We start from the raw sequence: 21,419 nt of genomic DNA, 5'->3' as shown, positions 1-21,419 counted from the left end.
TCTCAGACAAATCTTCATAAAACTGCTGTTAGTGCTCAGATGCTAATACAATTTTGGGGAGATGCATTTTACTTGCAATTGCACTCCATCATTTTCAGCATTAAACTGACTTTCAGTACAAGTGCTACAAGTAGACATGAAAACAAGGCTGTATACTGGTTACTGACTATAAAGTAGAAAAGCATCAGTCACAGGATACAACGCTGACGTTTCTTGTTGCTATATGTATCTCAAAAACAATGCGTTTTAGTGCATGTTCCAAAATACTGCATAAAATCAAGCACAACCCTACACTCGCTGATTAATATTCTTATTTTTATGACTCTCACTGTGGTCCTCATCCACTTCTTACTCCTCCTTAACCCAGTTTCTTCTCTACACCACACTCTTACTGGGATCTTGTTACCATAGAATAACATCTGTGCCTGAGAAACATCAGAAACACTGCCTAATGAGACCCAGAGAGAGAGAGAGAGAGAGAGAATGGAACTTGGAAGATTGTGGTGATATAATGCCGCTTTTGCCCATCTGTCCAGCTACCAGCTACCCTCTGCCATCATGTTTGTCACATTAAAGGTCACCCAGCACAGCTCCAGTCATGTTGCTGTTGCTTGAAGGTTACAGAATAAAGGGGGACATGAGGAGCATATCTGCCTGTGACAGTGGTAGATGCTGTATGTGCTGACACACACTGAGCTGGTTAGTGTATGCAGTAACAGTAATGCACAAAGTGTAACATAATGGTATATGTATTAATTTCTGTGAGTAAATATACAGTTTATTAAACCACCCTGGAAAAATCAATAATCATATTTGCTTCCACACACAGCTGCTCTATTTGAACGTCGCACTCTTTCTCACAGCTACCTGATGAAAGTGTATTAAAAATGCATGCCACATGCAACAACAATGCAGCACCTCTTGCACATCTGAATAATACCGATGTCCACAGGGACGCTTTGGGGCCTGAGTAACAAAGACATCAATTATTCAAAATGTTATACCCCACTCTGCCCACACGCCGGGAAAAACAACACAACAAAGACAAACTCATCTTGTTCATGAGGAGAATTCACTGTCATTCACACATCCTGCTGTAACAGGCAAGAGGAATACCAATGCTTTACTTAGACAACGAAATGGTCTTCTCTTCTTCAACCAGCTACAGCTAAGAGGCAACAAAACATAACTGACATAGTGTTTGAGGTGCAACATGAGGCAGAATGTGAGGAATATCTCAGCGAGGTAGAGTAATGAGTGTCGTCACATGCTGTCTTTTTTTTTTTCATGTTAAAGGCAGGCTCCATTATTTTATTTTTTTCGTGGGGTAATTTTGGTTAGAAGTACATCTGTTCTAGCAGTGGTGCCCTCAGAAATGTTTGATAGGGGTCAGATGGGGCCATGGATGAGGCTTTTTTTCTATCAATTCAACATGTTGAATTGATGTCGGCAAAAGAGGAGCTTGTTGGTGAATGAAATCACTCTGATTGGCAATTTAGCTCAGTGCACGAGAAGAGAAACAGGAGTTGGCACAGAAGCGTGAGGCAACACAGCCACTACTTCTCTGAAGTGAGTTTGGAGTCTCTGGATCTTAATACCAGTACAGTTAACATTTTGACTTGCACAACAATCCTGCTTTGTGTTAAGCAATTTGTATCACACATACAGGTTGTGCTTTTCCTTAAAAAGACGAATATACAGCTCTAAAAAGTGCATTGATTGTAAAGAACAAAACATTTACTGGGAACAAGCCCTCTCAAGTTTAGGGGAAACTCTTAGGTACTCATAGAACCCATTTGCATTCATATATCTTGAGGTGAGAGTACAAAGGACCCCTTTGAAAATGGTCATGCCAGTTGTCTCCTCGCTAAAATGTAGTCTAAGTTTGGGGTAGTTGCCAATCAAGCTACACCGATATGATTGGTACCAATGGGTGCCATTGGTTGTCTAGTTTCACAAGATACCAATACCTTTGTGCTACCTTTAAAAATGAGCACGCCACAGCATCTTAAAGACATAAATGTGGGCCTCCAATTATTTTCACTGGGGGAACAATTGTATTGTACTAACCCCCTCTTGGGGGCACCACTGTTTCCCGAGGCCTTTATCAGCAACTCCCATGTGCCGTGAGGTAAAATTACTGTTCTTGTTGATGGAGCCTGGTGGCTTTGAAAAAAGCACAGATGACGGCTTCAGTTCCCTTTTGGAAGGGGCTGTCTGACAGCAAACAAAGGGATAAAATAATCTTAATATAGCATACACTTAATCTGATGTTGTCTTTTTTTTAGATTCCCCTTTTTTTATGGAGGCTAAAATATTTTTTGCTGCTGCTCCAGTCTATAGCTGCCAGATTTCTTTAACAGAAACAGTAATTTTACTTTGCAGAAAACAAGGAGTTGCCGGTCAACCACTGCCATTGATTGGTTAGTTAGCGTTATTGAACGACTTTGGGAACCGAACTAATGCGGTGGCGAGGTGGTTAATCAGGTTTAATATCACTACTGTATGTTCCACCTTAAGCTAACACTTTTCTCGCTCTGTGCTTACACGGTCGGCAAACAGTGCTTGTGTGTGTGTGTGTGGGAGGGGGTGATCAGCGCTGTAACCTGTGTCACCACTTTTTGACAATGGTTAAGTTAGTTTCCACTTGAAAACCATTGAAAATGACGGAAATGGACGTCCCCTTTAAAACGCCATTCACCCAGTAAAAGTCACTACCCTAACGCAGCCGCGGCTGTGCTCCAGATTTTCAGTCTTGCTTTTCACATTTGGTGTAAGTTACAAAGTGGATTTAGAGTTACTGGACGCTAATGGCTCAAGGCAAAGTGAAGTGGTATAAGCTGCATATATGGGGCTTTGATGTGTCAGAATAAGGCAGAATTGTATTGTTGGTTCTATTTATATATCCATATAAGCCCGTGGCATGAAAGGCCAGAAAAGAAGATTGGCCTTGGCTCTCTCTCAAACCCCAAAGATAACTCTCCTCTGTCTTTTTTTTCTCCACCATACGGCCTCTCTCTCACTTTCTCATGTCTCCACAGCTCCAGTAGTGGCAGTAAAAGCTATAATATCCTCTTAACATCGAGCTCTAGCCAAGGTGATCACACCCTTGGGTGGCATACTAGCACTTGTCAACACAAGGCCAAGTATCCTCACCAGGCCTTTAATCAGGAATGATTACGTCTCCTCTAATGGCGGTGTGATGTGATACACTTAGCCAAACACACACACACACACACACACTCACACACAATGCTGATTTAAACACACATCTGTTTGCCTGAGTCCTCTCTCTCTTACACTCCTAAAGGGTAAAATGTCTTTATTTTTGTTTTTATGCTGGCTGACGTAAGTCCTGCGCAAAATTTATTGGATTTTTTTTTATCTGTTTGTCCCTGTGTTAATTTGCAGAGATAAATCATGCTGCCTGCTGCACAAAGAGGGAGTAACTAGCTCTATACAAACCAATACCTCTTGTTCTTGTTGAATCAGATAAGGACACAGAGATACCAGCTTTCAGCTTGACTTATTTATTTGTGAGAGATGCTTCTGAAAAGGTGCCGTGACTTTGTGGTGCGAGTGCTCCTTCCCTTCCCTCACTTAAATTCTTTTGTCCCGTTGACAGGAAATTAGGTCACCTCTAGGCACAGGGGGTGTGTCACATATAATAAAAGGGACACAAAATTAAAGTTTTATTATTTATATCCTGGAAATTGGTTTCATGAGGGCAGTTGGTATCTCTGCTAAAGGCAAGGGAGGACTGGAAGTGGAGAATATTGTTATTCACCTACGTTTTATCAGTCTAATAACATTTTTAAAAGGTTTCAAATGCCTTTTTGTACATCCCTTGAAAATCCAAGCTTTCGTAAATGTGACCGAGTAAAAAAATGTAAGAACTGACCGGCTGTTAAGCCCCATCACCCCTACTGCTTGTACACCTGTCAAGCTTTCCATGTAGATTACAGTGAAAATGGAGGCAGAATTTACTTCTCATAATTCTTTGTAATTTTGAAATATTAAATGTTTCACCTTTGATGCTTGAAGAGAAAACCTATTAATGTGATGAATAACAAATGTGTTTGGCAAAAGATACCAACCAAGTCCGGAGCCCCACTAGTCCAAAGAACTGTCCAATTGGACTGAAAGTTTAGTCCAACAGCGTGATATCCCAAAACCAAATGTGCATTGCTGTGAAGGGCCATTTCTCCGAGGGCACTCTCTCAGACAGAAGCACGTGGCTAATAATTATGCAGAATGACCTCATTGGACCTTCATGGAGGCTCTTCTCTGCCTCTGATTGGATTACCTTGATATTCCTACTCTAATTCTTACCAATAACACTCCTCATGCCTAAACCTAACCAACCCAACCTATAAAGGCAATACGCACTAGCCAATCAGTGGCAGAGTACTCTCTCCTATCAGAGTCTGGGGCGGCTTTTTAATTGTGTTTTTAATGGGAGTGAAATGTTTAGCTCGCTGCTTTGGTGTTGCTAAATGCCTCGCATTTTCCGTTCTATGCACCTTTTATCTTTGCAGGAGCTCCTTGAACGCCTCAAGCTGAAAAAACTTCAACTCTGAGTAGAACACAAAAATGTCATTGGCTTTTTTCCCATTGAATTGAGAGGCAGGCTTTCTGTGGTGGCGATGAAAATAAGTGGTGGCGTACATGGTTTGTGTGAAACTTACGTCAGCTCACTTTCATGGTCGCCCGAGGGAAGTTACAAGACATAGCTGAACAAATTGTAGCCTCAACTCCTTCGTAACGTTTTAACAGCCGTAATTAGGCCAGACAACTGACATCAGATTGTCAAACGACTCATCCAGAAATGAGCCTTGAACTGACCATCATGCAGGGGAAGCTCCTGGACCAGCTGGTGTGACTTTTCCTCTTTCTGAGGGTCACATGTAATCTCAGTTTCCCTGTGTCAAGTCCCCAAGTGTCTGCCGCCTGTCCATTTTTTTTTTGCAGATTTCTTAACAGAAAAATAGCCGTTAAGGACAGGTGATTTGGTGGTTGCCTAGCAACCATTTAAAAGAAACTGCTGCAAAAAGTGCTATGTCTAACCGGTGCAGGCTTCAACAAAAAAAAAAAAAAGGCGCACCTTGCTCATTTAGCAACCTGCAAAATGAACACTGTCTGATCGGGGCCTAGGGTGGGTGCCATAGTAAAAAGGTGCGATAACGTCATTCTTCACAATAACTAGCCATGTACTACCGTTTGAGAGAGTGTGATGCATATTTTTGGAGAAATGGCCCTTCGGAGCAATGCACATTTTTTGGACTATTGGAGCTTTGGTATTATGAGCTGTTGGAACACTGGCCACTGGTTTGGGGAAAAAAAGTCGATGAGTTTGTCATAAACGGGGATTATTTTAAATGTAGCCTGTCGCCTCACAAAATGGTCAAGTCACAAAATAATATAGTATGAAGCACTGGCATTAGAAATAATGCTAGGCTACTGTAGGTAACAAGCTAGTTAGCCCAGCATGCTAATGTTTGCAGCATCCAATCCATTCTTTACACTTTTGCTCAGGTTTTCTTTAGTGCATTTAGAAAACAAAAAACATTCTCCAGTTGGACTTTGTTAATATATCCCCAATAATTACACAAATGTATAACAGCCTATAGCCAGATTAGGCACTTACAAGCCAGGCAAAAGGTAGAAATCAGGAAGAGGAGGGAGATCAAAGAGGTAGGCTAAATGAGACAAGAGGAAGAGGAAGAAAAGAAGAAGACTCACAGCTTTCAAGCTGCATTGTACAGGTCTGAATGTCCATTGGGAAATTCTTCAAGTCCATAGGGCAGGACAGGGTAAGAGTCAGCCTGAGACAGAGAAACAGATTGGAAGAGAGAAGAGGAGCAATAGGGGATGTCAGAAGGCACAAAAGGGCTCAAGGAAAAGACACCACAAGGAGAAATGATGGGTTAACAGATTACAAGAACAGTGAAGTAAATCAGTGCCATGCTGCTTTGTTTAGCAAAGTATGCACCATGAGTCAGGAGTGTTCAATGCAATAAAACCGGAGGAATTGAAAAAACAAACTGATTTTCTTTTTTAAAAAGAGTAGATTGGGAAACATTGAGTTACTCTACTATTTGATTACTCATCGCACTACAGTAATGGCAAAGTAATTGGTGTGGGCATCCCTACTTTTATTTGTTGTGGTGTTGATGCATTAAGCCTTCAAAAAATCCTCAGAGAAGAGAGAGCGAGGGAGAGAGCTATTTGGGAGTCTGTCTGGAGGAAAACTGTGTAATTACCTGCTGTAATGCATCGCCCAGAGGCGAGACAAGAGCCGCCAGCAGTATACACACAGGCACCCATTTGCTACTGTGTTGTGATGACACAATATCTTTCTCAGCATTAGAACAACTACAGATACCCCAGTGATTGATTCTGCTAACACTGGATTAATTGTGTCACGTATTTAGTGCACACAAAGATGTTTGATCCGTAACTTATGAACATAGTAAGTAAATCCAGAGGATTCAGTGGTATGAGGAGATGATTATTTGTATTTGCAACAACAGAGATTACATTTATGTATATCTCCCTCTTCCTAAAGCAAACAGAAATGCAATGAAATCCTTTTAAAACATATAAAGCTTGAAAAAATGTTACAAATTTAACTTAATTTTTTAAGAGACGGCGTCCGTAGAAGGGTGAAATTAGTGCTTTCATTAGCAAAATGACCAATTTGAGACAAAAACAAGTTATTTTCACTTGCACAAAATATTCCTGTTTTTGCCCTTATTCCAAAAATGCCAATAATCCTACTAAGCTTCTTACACGGCTATTCAAAATAAATATATCCACTGTTATTCCTGTTTACATGCAGCCGTGCCTACTGCGATAAACATGCCCTAACATGTCGTTATTGCGTCAAAATATGGAAAAGTGGAACGGCTGTAACTTCTTGTGCCATCTTGCTCAGTTTTCTACCAGTGGCGGACTTGTCCAACGGTGCGAACACAGCCTCCATCTTTGATTCATTTAACCACCTTCTTGAAAAGGTCGGTAATCTAATATTTGTGCATATCCAAAAACCTGTTAATATCCAAGTCTTTCATAATGTTTAAAGGCAGATGTGTTTCTCCTACTAACCAGAAATGTGGGCTTTTCTTTTGGGTCTGCATCTCTAAAACGCAGAGTTGACAGTAAACAGACAAGAGGCCGTGTGTCGCAAACTGCAATAAAAACCCCAATTCAGACACACATTCAAAATGCACTGTATACGTGTCCAATGAATGATCCTTAAACCCAAATAACACCGGCATATCCCATGTCTTAAAGGGGAACACCACCTGAATTAAGAACTCCAATGTCATTTCCGTGGCCAAGAAGAGTGTAATCACTGTTTGTGAACATGAGCTACTCTCTCTCAAAGCCAAAAACCAGAGTAGGAAGTCTCAAACTTGTGATGTCATCAGATATAAAGCCTGGATTTGCTCCCTAGATAATGAATGGGAGCTTGATTTTGTGGACCCACAAAATGTTTGTATTCAATGAGCTTTATTCTGTCGTACTGTACATAGTCCTGAAACAGAAAATGTACCCATGTACTCAGAACATTCCTCTGGGTGCTCTCAGTGTCATCTATAACATCTTTCCCAGTTCATTGTCTATGGAGCAGCTCTAGGCTTTATACTTGATTGAGTTTTAGCAATCTAGCTTTTGGATTTAGGAGAATTGTTATTATTTTATAGTTTTGGACTGCCTCAGACCAAAGAAATAACATGTATGAATTTTGAAAATGGGCAACGTTTCCCCTTTAATTTGGAAAAGGCTTCATTTGGAAAGAGGCCTAATTGAGAATATCCAAGCGGAATATGCTGTTTGCATGACCTGCTCCAAATTCAGAACATTGTCATATTCGGAATAACAGTGGAATATCAGTGTTCAAGTAAATGTAGTCACTGTGTTGCGTTTGCTTTCAACCCTGAAATGTGATGACTTGGTTGCTGATGAAGGGCTGGTGCCGAAACGTCAGATGTGGTGATACGATTAAAACCAAAAGAAGCAGTTTTCTTTTGTATTTATGAATTAGTTGCTGATCTAAAATTTTGCACACCTTTAGTCCACATCTCGATTTAGTTACATTTCCAAGATGAATCAGTTTAAAGTTGTAAAATGGGAAATCATGTGACACATAAGCAGGGATTTAAAGATGTCTCTTCCTATATTATTCTTTAATAAGACACCTGCAAAATTCCATCCAGTGTAGAGTGTCATGAAACAAACAGGCTTCAAAGTTGTACACTTGCCACTTGACATTTACGTGCATTTTTTTCCAAGCCTGCACCCATTTACTATTTTTAGTGACTTGCGGTGCGCCTAAGTGGGTGTCAAGGTGCAGTCGGGTGTGTGTGTGATTGGCAATTCAATTCGAATTGCTACAATTGTGGTCAAGAGGTCATGTATGAGTGGGATTTGTTTGCCACCTGCCTCCCTGCACTCATGTTCTTCACTTTATTTATCAGAAATGTGCCCAAACAAAACACTCCATAATCAGACAAACTTCCTGATGTCATTTTCCAACTGGCTGTAACGGTATTCACGGCTCTGATCTTTAAGTTTTAGGAATATCATCTATACTTACCTGATGCTGTACAGAACGCTGCCATCTTGAAAAATCCGTAGCAGCTTGTTATCAGTGGTGACCTCGTGGAAGTTAGCTCCTTTCTCGTTTGCAAAGAATAAATCAGGTTTCCAGATAGAGTCCAACATGGACGGATCCAGATCGAGGGAGTCGTCTGGGTATTCGCTGTATGCCAGGCGAGGGTCGTTCCATTTTTGCCGTAGAAATACATTGAGCCTGTAGTCCTGTGGAAGAAGGCAGGGCAGTTAATGGAAAATATATCATTGGTGAAGGTTGCAGTACAGAAAGGAGAGTTTAGAAGTGGATCGCTCTGCAGTAGTGATGTGAGAAGTTTCTGGGAATGTTCTGTTACCACTCTAACTGATGATAAATTTAAGATGAACAAAGCTGTTGTATGAAAGATGAAACCATGATGAAACTTTCACCTTTCTTGGTTTGAACATCACTTTAAAGTCTAAATTTACAAAACATATTTTTTCTTTTGATCCACATGACAAAGACGTAAACTATGATATACACGTGTCCATTGTGCTTCATCTCCTTGTTGACAAGTACATTTTAATTGCACAGCATCATGAGGGGTGCACTGGTCACAATGAACATTTGTTGTAGGAGGATTTGAAACAGCCAAATGGTTTCATTGTAAGTAGGAAAAAGTCGAAAAAGTAGTACAAAAAGTAGAAAGGAAGGCATTTTGTCAGACTGTGACTGTAGACAGACTGTACCTTTTAAAGTACTTCTGTAAATAAAAACTCTGTCTAATAGGGTCAGGCAATATGATGGTGTATACTGTGTGATGGTAGAAATGTGTCCATAGATAGAGATTTGGCAAGACTGTTTCTACCGCAAGAACTATTTGGGACATGCTATGTAGCAAATCAGGGCTGGATTCTTGAGTAATTTTTTTGATCTCGCAAATCCAGCTGCCTCACAAGGTAACATAATTTTGAAAGACAAGGAGAAGGAGAGTGAAGTTGTTAATACAGAAACCTGTGACACTTGAAATTATCATTCTAAGGAGCCTTATAGCTTCCATTGTGAGAAAGTTTTTGTTGTACCATTATGAGTCATTTCTTTTTAACTCAAGTGCTGTCTCACGTGAAGCAGTTTGGTTTTTTTTATAGGAAGTTCAAAACAAAAGAAGAACATAATCAAATCTGGTAAAGTACAGTATGGTTATTTTAAACCATTTCTTAATTGAATTTACAGAACATTTACAGTATCATGATAAGGGCTGGGTATTGGTACTTGTTACCTTTTTAAGCTATCTATTGAAATAACCAAGTACCAAGCGATATCTAAACTTCTCCAGTCAAACAAAGCCTTCATTATATCCTTTGTGCACTGGGGGTCTGATCCCAGACTGTCCTAACACCAGACATTCTGTTGTAGCTATCTCCAGAAACACTCTCCTCAACGAACAGTCAGTGCAACGTCTACCTGGTTAGCACAAGCTAAGACAACAACAGCAGCTAACACCCAACACAAAGCCATTCAATGCTCCCAACAAGCTTACACCAACACCAAAACGGCTTAATCCTGTTGTTAAATGCATTAATAACCATAAGGGAAAAGTTAGCCATGTGATGCTAACAGTTAGCCCTGTCATTGCAGCTGTACAGACTCTCACAACTGTCACTTGCGGAGAGCTCACACTCCGCAGCAACAGCCACAACTCATACAGTCTGTGGTGTGGTGAAGTTGAGTATGGTGTATTGGAAGAGTTGGCAGTTCAACGTAATGAAATGCCACCAAAACATTCCAAAGTATGACTGTACTACAAACCACTCCATGCATATTATGGGCATCGAATGAAGCACTGGTACTGGTATTGGTATCACATTAAGGGAGCTGGCATTGGTACTGGTATCATAATTTATTAAACAATACCCGGCCCTACTGGGCTTATATACCATTACTGTTATATAAAATTACATACACCATAACATAGGGCTGCCCTCTAATAGTCGACCAAACGTTAGTCGACCAGAAAGGTCATTAATCAGCAAGATTTCATTGGTCACTTAGTCGCAGAAAAAATCTGCAAATAAACAAAAACGTGAAACCCTATTAGGAGCTGCGCCTTATCAAAATAAATTAAAACTTATATGACTGGACCATGTGGGGGTTTAATTTGAAAGGACAGAGACAGGAAGTGGCCGTACTCAGTCATGTTAATTTCCAGGGCTGGTACCTGCGGTTATTCCACAGGCTAGTTAATAACATGTCGGGCAGGAAATCCAAAGTGTGGGATCATTTTGAGAAGGTGAAGGACGAACCCAAGGTGATATGTAAACTCATCTTCATTGGTCGACTACAAACATGACGCATCATCTGAAACATGGAAGTAGCTACATGCCCATTAGCCACTTAGCACAATCATTACTGCTTTGCCGACAGCGTCATTAACAGGCGGCTCGCTCAGTGTGTGACGTGCATTTGTAGATAAAATATAGGCCTATATTAATGAAGGTTCATTAGTACGGTTTTGTATTTCTCTGTAATGTAGCACAGTGTTAACAATGTTACTAATACTATTCTTTCTCACACCTTCAACTCAAACCATTGTGTTGCCCCGCCCAAAATATATAGTTTAATTATTAAATTAAAATCGTAAACATGCAAACAACTAGTCGACTAATGGTCCTAAATGACGACTATTGGTGGACTAGGAAAATTCTTAGTCAGGGGCAGCCCTACTGTAATAAAAGATTTTGGCTACTGTAGTGTTTACCATTTATATATCTCCCAGTCATAATGACTGGTGCAAGCACTGGAGTTATTACAGATGATCCATCTTTGTTATGTAACTTCAGTGGTTCAGGATAATGAAGGCATCACTCTTGTTGAAATGCCCCTGCCTCGCCATATTCATCAGATTTTCCAAAAAGTGACTGATTGAATGAGACGGTGTACTGTTTGTTCAACCGTCGCAGCCATGTGCTGCTGGTGAGCAGAGGGTTGGCAATGCAAGCCATGCCAAGGACAAGAACCGAACACAATCACTCCTGCCTGCAGCCAGCATACATGAGTAATTAAATTAGAATTCTAATCTGAGCAATTAATTCAGAATTCATCTTTGGGCACTGCACATTGTTCCTTTTCTTGCCTGTTCACTTCATTTATCAGAATAAAAAGCATGCTCCACCACCACATACAATGACATCATTACTGTTGTCGTTCTGTGGGTTGACCTGACTGGAGGTCTGACCCTCTGGGGCTCCCTCGCACACACCTTTAAACAGTTCACTGCTGTATTGTGCTGACCCAGCAGCTATAACACTGTAAATGCAGACTTGAGGACAGCTATTTCTCCCTGAACCCCTTGTCCTCTCTCCCATACCTCTTTTCATCCATTTTCTCAATTTTTCATTTTAATTGCAGAGTGGACAGTTCATTATCAGCATGTCAGTGACCCATTGGTCTCTGAAGGTTGCACTGTTATGCTCCACGAAACACAGAAATGAGGGAACGGCTTCAGCACTGAGTGGATTAGCAAAGAAGTTGGTGGGAAAGAAAGAGGATGGAGTGTTTCAAGATTTCTATATATAAGTAATGGGAGTGATGAAGCTAAATATAAACCATATCATTACAGGATTTTAAACACATTTGCCTTTTGAAAATATGTGAAACATCCAACGTCTTCTTACCATTGTAGTTTCTGTGATGGACCCAAAGCTGTTGATGAAAATATTACAGGTGACATTCACAGGTGGGCCTGAGGAAAGAAAGAAAAAACTCAATTTATACATCTTTCGCCTTAGATGGGATTCATGACATCACACCATGTTAAAAAAAATACCTGTTGTATTGTATAACTCCTGTGGTGTGTTAAAATATACAGCAGCTTCTTCATTAATTTTCATCCTCATAGTTATTTGGACTGAAAGTGTTGCTACAAAGCAAGTCGTGCCAGCTCCAGTTCTGCTGCTGAAGAGCCTGCTTTTTAAGGCACTAGGAAAAAAGTATTTATTTAGGCCTGTCACTTCAAGTGTAATTACAGCCCCCCCCCCCACCCCACCAAAAAAAAAATCTCATTTACTGAAACCAACCTCAGAAACGTTTGAAGAAAAACTTCTTGGGAAATGACAGATAACGTTGGGATTGTAAAACTAAGAGCAAGGAAGGTCACAGAGATGCGTCTGCCCACGTTTTAGTGTCTAAGAAACAAAACATCGTCAGTGTGCAACCCTGACTTTTAAAATTACCTTTATATGTAAGTACTTACTGTAAGATACAACACCTTGGCTGTGTTTTTATCAACATAATGAGGAAGACAAATATGCAGATTTTCACTTAGAACACATTTAATTGTTTTCCCTACAAACCCCTGGAAGTGTCTCTTGGAATATAACATCCTGTCATTAGCACCTTCAGCACAGCTAATGCTTTTTATAGCTCTCTTTAGATACTCAAAGCACTTGGTAAAGGTGAGGGAAAGTTGTGTTCTTGGTTTGAGAATTAAAAAGCCAACAGTGACTTTAAGTACAACATAAGATATATTAGCATTTAACCAAAACTCATCTCAACCAAAATGCTTTTGTTGCCTAAACACGCAGATGATCAAACTGTGAGGTGCGTCTCCTCAGGGGGGCACGAGAGGAGATGTGAGGAAAAGATGCTGCGTCAGGTAAAAGGGACAGGTGTATGCTGGTATTCTACAAACAACAGGAAGGTTGTTGTTGTTGTTTGGCTCATTGATTTTGCCTGCTTATCACCATGGTCAGCAGTCGGAGCAGCAGCAGCTGTGGCACACAGCTCATGGAGGCATTGCTTGATGTCAATTTGCATGAAAACACCTACTTGGACTCATAACTGTCAGATCTAAACAGGCAGACATGATACACATAATTATAGATTCAGCACACTTAAGAGGATGTCATTATCCATCTAACATAAACGTAGTATAGAACTCATAGAACCGAAACCACATCACATCGCCAGCACTTTTTTTAGTCAAGAATAATTTGGTAACACTTTACTTGGAGGTATCTACATAAGAGTGACATGACACTGTCATAACTATGACATGACACGGTCATGAACTTGTCATAAACATTATGTACATGTCATAAACGTTTATGACTGCTGTCATTAAGTGTCATTCATTTTTTGTAAGGACAAGTTGACATTGTTTGGGTTGTCTTGATTATGACAACTTGACATTAATTAAAGTGACATTACCAGAAGTTGTCTTTGTCACGACAAGTTGACATTAAATTTGTTTGGGATGTCCTTATAATGACAACTTGACATTAACACAAAGACATCTTCTGGCAATGGCAATGTCACTTTCACTTTGATTACAAAAACCGAATGACACTTAATGACAGCAGTCATAAACGTTTACGACATGTACATAATGTTCATGACAGGTTCATGACCGCTGCTGGAAAAACATGGCTGAGGTTAGGTGAAAATAACAGATGTTGGCCAGTTTTTTTCTCTGGGGACAAAATTAAAAAAAAAAAAAAAAAAAAAAAAAAAAGGTAATGAATTGCAGTATATCGCAATATAATTTATCGCAATACTCAGCATATCGCAACATGTTTATAATCGTAATAATATTGTGTCGTGACTTGGGTATCATGATAACATCGTACCATGGATCCTCTACTGATCCCACCCCTAATGAATATTAGATGAATATTATTGCAATTTTAACTTCATTTTTAAAACAACCTAACAGGCTAGGTAGGGCTTCCGCAGGGGGATGACCAGTTTGGAACCAAAACAGTGTGTTGCACTGGCTTTTATCCCTGAAATGTGCAAAGACTTAGTTGCTCTGCTAAACTTTTGCACACCTTTAGTCCACACCTTGCTTTGGTTACATTACCGAGATGAATCAATTTGGGTTTTTCTTTAAGATATTTTTTGGGCATTTTTTTTGCCTTTAATCGATAGGAAAGTGAAGTGTGAAGTGGGGAGAGAGAGCGGGAGTGACATGCAGCAAAGGGCCACAGGCTGGAATTGAACCCGGGCCGCTGCGGCAACAGCCCTGTACATCGGGCGCCTGCTCTATCCACTAAGCCACAGACGCCTCAGATGAATTAATTTTAAAGTTGTAAAATGGGAACACATAAAAGACATCTCTTCCTATGTCATGTTTTATTAAGACATATAATATAAATAACATTATCCATGACTTACAAGTATGACCCAGTCTAAATACATATGGATAATGGTCATTCATATCATATACTAAGACAGGTTTTGTAAGATAGATATTTGGTAATTAATGTTACATACATATACACAAATTATTTTTGTGTGACAAAGTTGAAAGGTAATAACAATTGTGTATATATATAAAAGTTTAAGACATAGGTTTATCTATACAAGGAGGCTGTCTATTTCATTTCACTCTGACTTATGGAGAAGGGGTGGGATTTAATAAGTTTATACTTCCACCCATTCCTTTTTGGATGTGTAAATCAATGTAAGGATACACTGACAATTGCTTTTCATTATTTCTGTCTGTCTTCTTGTTTAAATATCATTGTAGAGTGTCATGAAACAAACCAACACAGTCTCCAGAATAAATTTGGCACTGTACGTTCCTGCAAACCACCGATGTGTTACATTTGTATGTTTCAGACGTAGCAGATATGTTGAAACTTTATGTTTCAGTTTTCAATGTTATGTTGAGACAAAGCTGTGGTTAGGTTTAGTTACTGAGTACTAGTACTTTAGTTCACTTGGCTGGGGTTAGACAAACATGTTTTGACCCAAAATCCCCGGTTTGGTTGCTACAAACATGACTGGAAATGTCTGAAACTCTCATTAAAAAATACTTGCTTTTGTTGGTCTCGAATGGTAAATCTGCACTTGTGTAGCGTCTCTCTAGTCGTCCGACCACTCAAAGCACTTTTTATACTACGGATCACATTCATCCATTCACACACACAGTCATACACTGGTGGCTGAAGCTACCATACACAGTGTCACCTGCTACTTGGTTTATAACCCGCTCTACCTCTGAGCCACAGCAACCCCGAACTGTGTTTGGGTGCTTTCTGCTTCTTGGCAGCTGTTGTGGTGATGACTAGGTGTCCTGCCATCCACCATCCCTTGTTCCTCATGATGAGAAACTTGACTCATATACATGTAATCTGAACTACAACACACTACAATGCCAACATTTTATTCTGGTGACTGGGCTGCTGTTTAACGGCTTAGACCTAACTACACACAGGACTACCCTCCCTCTTACGTGCATGTGGTATAAAAAAAGAAGCACCTCTTGTGCTGTGGGAAAAAAAACATTACCAGTAAACAGGCTGCAATTATGTTTTCCTCAAAACGTAATTGTGGAGAGACGGTTTCACTGTTTGTGCTGCATGGTAAAATATTACATTATAATAGTCTCTAGATTAAGTCTACAACAAAATAGTTGGCCTTCCCCATGAAGGGTTAATTAGATGTTGGGTTGAACTACAGTGCTGTGTGAACAGGGTGAAAAGGCGGACAAGCTGATGCAATATTTATGTACTGGAAAGCTGTAAAATCTCAGAATCACATCATAGTTTCTGACAGAGCAGCATACAGCACATACACATGAGAACGGTCAGCTGTTTAGCTTTCACAGCACAGATCCTCTCCTCTTTGTGTGTGTGTGTATGTGTGTTTTTCGAGTGCTTGTGCTTTCTACTGGATTTTCTTGAGGGCTACTGTGATGGTCTGCCTTGCCTTGGCACATACCGTACCTTTGAAGTTGGGTCTGATGCGGGCATCATATCCTGATGTTTTCCCCATGAGCTTGTCCAGGAAGTCAGAAGGCGACAGCTGTGGTCCTGCCCTGCTGGGGGGCTTTATCTCCTCCTTACAGGAGCTCAGTCTGACATCATCCAGGGAGGGAGACAGAGAGGAGGAACAAATATGAAGAGAAAGAAAGGAGAGAAGATTTGAGAAAACAGCAGAGGAGGGAGTGTGTGTATGTACGAGACGTATCAGTGGGGGGGGGTGGTGGTAAAAAAATAATGAGAATCCAACAGAATGAGAAGCCAACAGCTATCACCAAGTCAGTCATCAGCAAAAAATACCCAGCGGTGGATGGGGAAATGAGTGTGAAAAACGACGATGGATGGCTTGCCTCAGCTGGCAACTAAAAGCTTATCTATTTCACATCATGTCTGAGACTTATTGTAGTTGTTAGGCCCTAACTACAGAGAAGAAAAACAGAAGCCGAGGTAAACTTGTCCCTCTCCTGTGCTTCCCACAGCTCGTGGCTTAGCAGGGGTAAGGCTTGACAGATTGATGGCTCAATTGTAATGCTATGAATGTCACACTGGGGAGACGAAGGAGTTGATACAAGCTCCAGTGAGGCTCAGGCAGCCACTGACAGGAATAACCAACAGGCCGAAGTGAAAGTGAAGACGGGGGGGGGGGGCAGAGGAAATCTTAAAACCAAACGAAAGACAGAGGGAATAAGGAAACAAGGAAAACGCTCTTTAAGGTTCATAATGGATTTGATTCCTCGCTGGCCCCTGCTGCAGCACAGCTGATCGCACCCCATGCTTTGGATACGATTGTTAACAGTTCACGATCTGTCATGATCTAAAACTCCGGAGTACAGATGGCTGGTTCAATCCCCTCCGAGGCACAGCTTTGCTGATGCCCTGTGTTCTCGGGAGTGTGTGCAGCCAGTCACTGATCCACCAATCTTACGGACTCTTAGCTGTATTTAAAGCCACATAAACTGCATCGTCAGGGGCTGCAGGATCGAGGACTTTTTGGGAAGTCGAGAGGAAAGCTGAGCTGATCCTGAGAGATCTTCCACTGTTAATTGTGAAGGCAACAATTAGGAATTGTTGGCTATCACTGTGTCATAATTATGAAGCTATGATTAAATATGCTCAAGTATTTTTCCACTGAATATCTAGCAACAATACATTAAAGATGGTATACTTTCAAAAGACAATTTCAGCCATTAGATCGCTCACAAAGACACCTACATTTGAGGTGTCCTTGCTCACCCATCATCGTGTGTAAGTGCTTCCTAGTCTCAGATGGAAACCAGCATGCTGTCAATTCCTCAGTGGTCTAAATCGACAGTGAGTGAGTGCAGCCGTCTGCGTAAATCAATCAAGGCATAACTAAAAGTAAAGTGAGGGGTTTTTTTGGCGTACATATACAGTGGGACAGTCAATAGAGTGCAATCCTCTGCCAAACAAGTACATCTTGTCAGCCTGCAGGTTGCATCCAATTTGTCAAAGTAGCTTTATCTTGTTTTTTAGCTCTCCGCTGCAAAAAACATACAATACACATACATGACTTATGTTGATTACAAAAGGGATTCATATGAATGTTTTCTGATCTGCCAACACAACTGTTGAAGTCTGGTTTGGTTTAGATACAAAAACTACTTGGTTAATATTAGTAACAGATCATGGTTGTGGTTAAAAGGACAATTTTTCATTGTTGTTACAAAACAAGATGCAGTCTTCTCTGTCTTTGCTTCCAAACACCCACCGGGACTTCCTCCCTGTGACACTACACGCGCCTTTGCTACTAAACCAGACATAAAGTCATAATTCACACAACCACAAGAGCTCCCTGTCAGCAGGGTGGGAGCCACGGTTTAGAAATAAGCGAGGTCCAGATTTCTACTTTTAATGGAGCTTATTTACTGCATTTCTGAGCAAGCAATATTTTTCAAAGTTTTTCTGAAAATCTAGCATGAGTAATACAATAAACAAACAAACAAAAACTCATCCATCGTCCGCTATTTCTAAACTTCTTTTTGATGTTTCAAAAGAAACATCTATATACATGCCTGATTTGTTTTCGAGATGAGAAGTATTTCGAAATGCAGGTATTTGAAGGTACAAAAATGGGGCTTCTATTCGATCAGCCAAAACATTTGAAGCACTTCACTTATCCAAACACATGACAAACACTGCAAGGCAAAGACTGCAAGGCATCAACCTGGCCTCTAAATTCCCCAGATCCCAATCTGATGGAGCATCTGTGGGACGTGCCAGTGCCCCACCTTACAACCGACAGGTCTCAAAGGATCCACCACCAATGCCCCAGTGCCAGACTCCAAAGCAGCCCCCTAGAGGTGTCCATGCCTTGACATGTCAGAGCCAAGTCCGACCCAAAAAGGCCCCACTGTGGATTGGGGTACCTCTGGGGTACTGGCACGTCCCACGAATGCTCAATCAGATTGGGATCTGGGGAATTTGGAGGCCAGGTTGACCTGTTGAGCTCTCTGTCACGTTCTTCGGGCCACTCCTGACCAGTTTTTGCAGTGAGGCATGGCACATTGCTCTGCTTGGGGGGCCACTGCCATCAAGATGCATTGTTGCCATTTGGGTGGGTGCTGCGTGTCAAGTGGTATACACATCAATGCCAGTAGACAAAAGTTTCCCAGTAGAACATTGCATTGTAACAAGATGATCAATGTTATTCACTTCACCTTTTACTGTTTTGGCTGATCAGTGTACATATCCAACTCCTGCATATCTCTATTTTCTATGTGTGTATTTTACCCTTTGTTAGCACCTTATTATGAAAACCAGGTGTAATCTCACACACACGCCCTTCCACTACAACACATTCTTTGATCTCTCCATTAGCTCAATCTGGGCCACATGAATGCTTTTAGGGGAAGCCAAAAAGGTGTCCGTGAGCGCCCGGTCGTCCGCAGGGAGCCAAGCCCACAGGGCACGATCTAAGAATGACAGCGGTCAAGCCAGCCGTCACTCACATCTTTCTTTCAAGTGGTTTCACATCAGACAGATGCAAAAAGACGGTGTTTTTTTGTTGTTGAATTATTACAGTTCAGGACCTCAGTGACCTTGTAGCTGTCTCTGAGCATACCTATCAGGATAATGTCAGGTGTTTTCTGGTGAAGACAGTAGGTTTTATTAACATGTTGGCATGTTGCTATACTCACATTGTCAATGTGGTTCGATTGTGTACAATGGCAATGGTACTACAGATGCTAAACATTCTTTAACTTGAGCCAAACATTTGTTATATTCCTGAAGCTATGTGACCTAACTTGTTTACATTAAGCCGAACTTACACAAATCATGAGTAAGACAAGGATCTGAAACAGGGGTGGAGCCAGGCATCATAAACATTTGGGGCTCAGCCCAAACCTATAGGGGTCTGGTGCTCCCCTGTAGAGACTGTTTTCCCAGTTAATGTAAGGTAGCCATATACAGTACACAATCTTTCAAGCCATTTAAAATAACAGAATGCTTAAAAATAGTACATTATTTGGAAAATGCATGATAGCTGCCAAATGAAATGAATAATCCTGTAGAGCCTACTTGGTATTTTGTATCTGATTGTTCTCCAACATTCTTTATCATTCTTAAATGGCAGCACAACAAATGTTGAAGATGACTAATTTTCACTCCTACAAAATAAAAAAAAAAGGCAAAAAATGTCTTTACTATTTTTAAATTACATAAGATTTGGCATAAACACCAATATTAATCTTGAGACTTATTTTTTTTTATATTACGCTGGAGAAGAGTTTTTGTTTGTTGGGCTGATGGGCTGCTAACACATATTCTATCACCACTGGGCCTACTGTTATCAGTTTTACTCCTTTTACTGTTACTCATGTGTAAGTTATGATTCACTTTGCCGATTTGAATCATTTCTTTCAGTTCTATGTAAGATGCTTCACTGACAATGTGGTTTGTTCACTTTTCTTCAAATATAAAGGCCCAGACACACCAAACAAACCTCAGAGAACTAGCAGTGACAAAGGCCCACTGCTGCGTCGCCTCACGTTGCTGTGTCTCCGCCAAAAAGTTGCATATGAATACACTGCAAAGACAACAGCCAACGGTCAACCAGCATGTACGTTCTGTGCCAGCATTAGAGATAATAATTATCCACACCAGCAGATGAACAGTCTGAAATCGTCATTCAAAAAGGGAAGCTGGAAGAACGTCTTGACGCCAGCAAGCCAGTTAGCTGATCAACAACACAGTCCAATTGTGAAAGAACAGGACATATTTACCGTGCACCAGTGAACAGTGACACAAACCATCAGGAAGCATTTCTGCTGAAGAGCTCTGCTGAAGAGCTCCCTGTCGATTTTAGCTCTTTGTTTACTTTCCTCATTTCCATTTTGCTTCTCGTGCGCTTAGCTGAACTGCAAATTAGAGTGATTTCATTCACTGATGAGTTCTGCCAACGCCGCTTCAACATGATGAATCGGCCAAAAAAAAACAATGGGCGCCAATGAAGGGCAACAGTGCCAGAGACATTGCACCGACTAGGGTGACAGATGCTAACCAACAGCCAACTGTTGTCTTGGTGTGTCAGGGCCTTAAGAGACTGCCTCACTGTTCATATGCACATCAGCATGTACTGCAATAATTGAACATATCACCATTAATGTCACTGCAACATTTAGTGGTGGCTCTGCAAGTTTCAAGCTATTGTATTTCGTTTAGTACAAAGCTAGGCCTATACACCCACTGTTATAAGGTTAATACCTCAGCAACCAACTCTTTGCTACAGAGTTATCACATCATGATTGTTTCTGTGGCTTTCTTGGTCTTTAAATGAGCTTCTCATGAAGAAGTAACAAACTGTGTATCACGGCTGAGCTAACAACAGTGCACGCAGTCACCAGTGAAGCTCTGCCGCTACTGATTCATTCATTGATTTGTTGATCTTTCACTGGTGGTACTTGGTTCCTTCCTGGTAGGGACAATGTAAATAGTGTGACAGCAATTATTCTTGTGTGAATCCACTCTTTCTTATTTCTGCGCTAATTAATCTTTGCAGTACCTTTACCCCTTCAGTATCTCATCTTTTACACATTGTAATCAACATTAAATAT

At 40.8% G+C, this 21,419-nt stretch overlaps 1 protein-coding gene across 3 annotated transcripts in view; it reads right to left on the bottom strand.

Moving 5' to 3' along the window:
• glra4a (glycine receptor, alpha 4a) overlaps positions 1-21,419 on the bottom strand; it is a 77,181-nt gene that overhangs the window by 14,891 nt on the left and 40,871 nt on the right. For all 3 annotated transcript variants that reach the window (XM_050043166.1, XM_050043167.1, XM_050043168.1), the window contains 4 exons: positions 16,309-16,439; positions 12,253-12,320; positions 8,603-8,826; positions 5,743-5,825 (listed from right to left, as the gene is read on the bottom strand). In XM_050043166.1, coding sequence (XP_049899123.1) covers positions 5,743-5,825; positions 8,603-8,826; positions 12,253-12,320; positions 16,309-16,439 — 506 coding nt within the window. The remainder of the gene's footprint in view (positions 1-5,742; positions 5,826-8,602; positions 8,827-12,252; positions 12,321-16,308; positions 16,440-21,419) is intronic.

Source organism: Epinephelus moara, chromosome 4 (assembly GCF_006386435.1).
Source record: "Epinephelus moara isolate mb chromosome 4, YSFRI_EMoa_1.0, whole genome shotgun sequence".
Lineage (NCBI taxonomy): Eukaryota > Metazoa > Chordata > Actinopteri > Perciformes > Serranidae > Epinephelus > Epinephelus moara.
The sequence above is the reverse complement of the archived record's forward strand: the minus strand, read 5'-3'. Positions and strand labels throughout refer to the sequence as shown.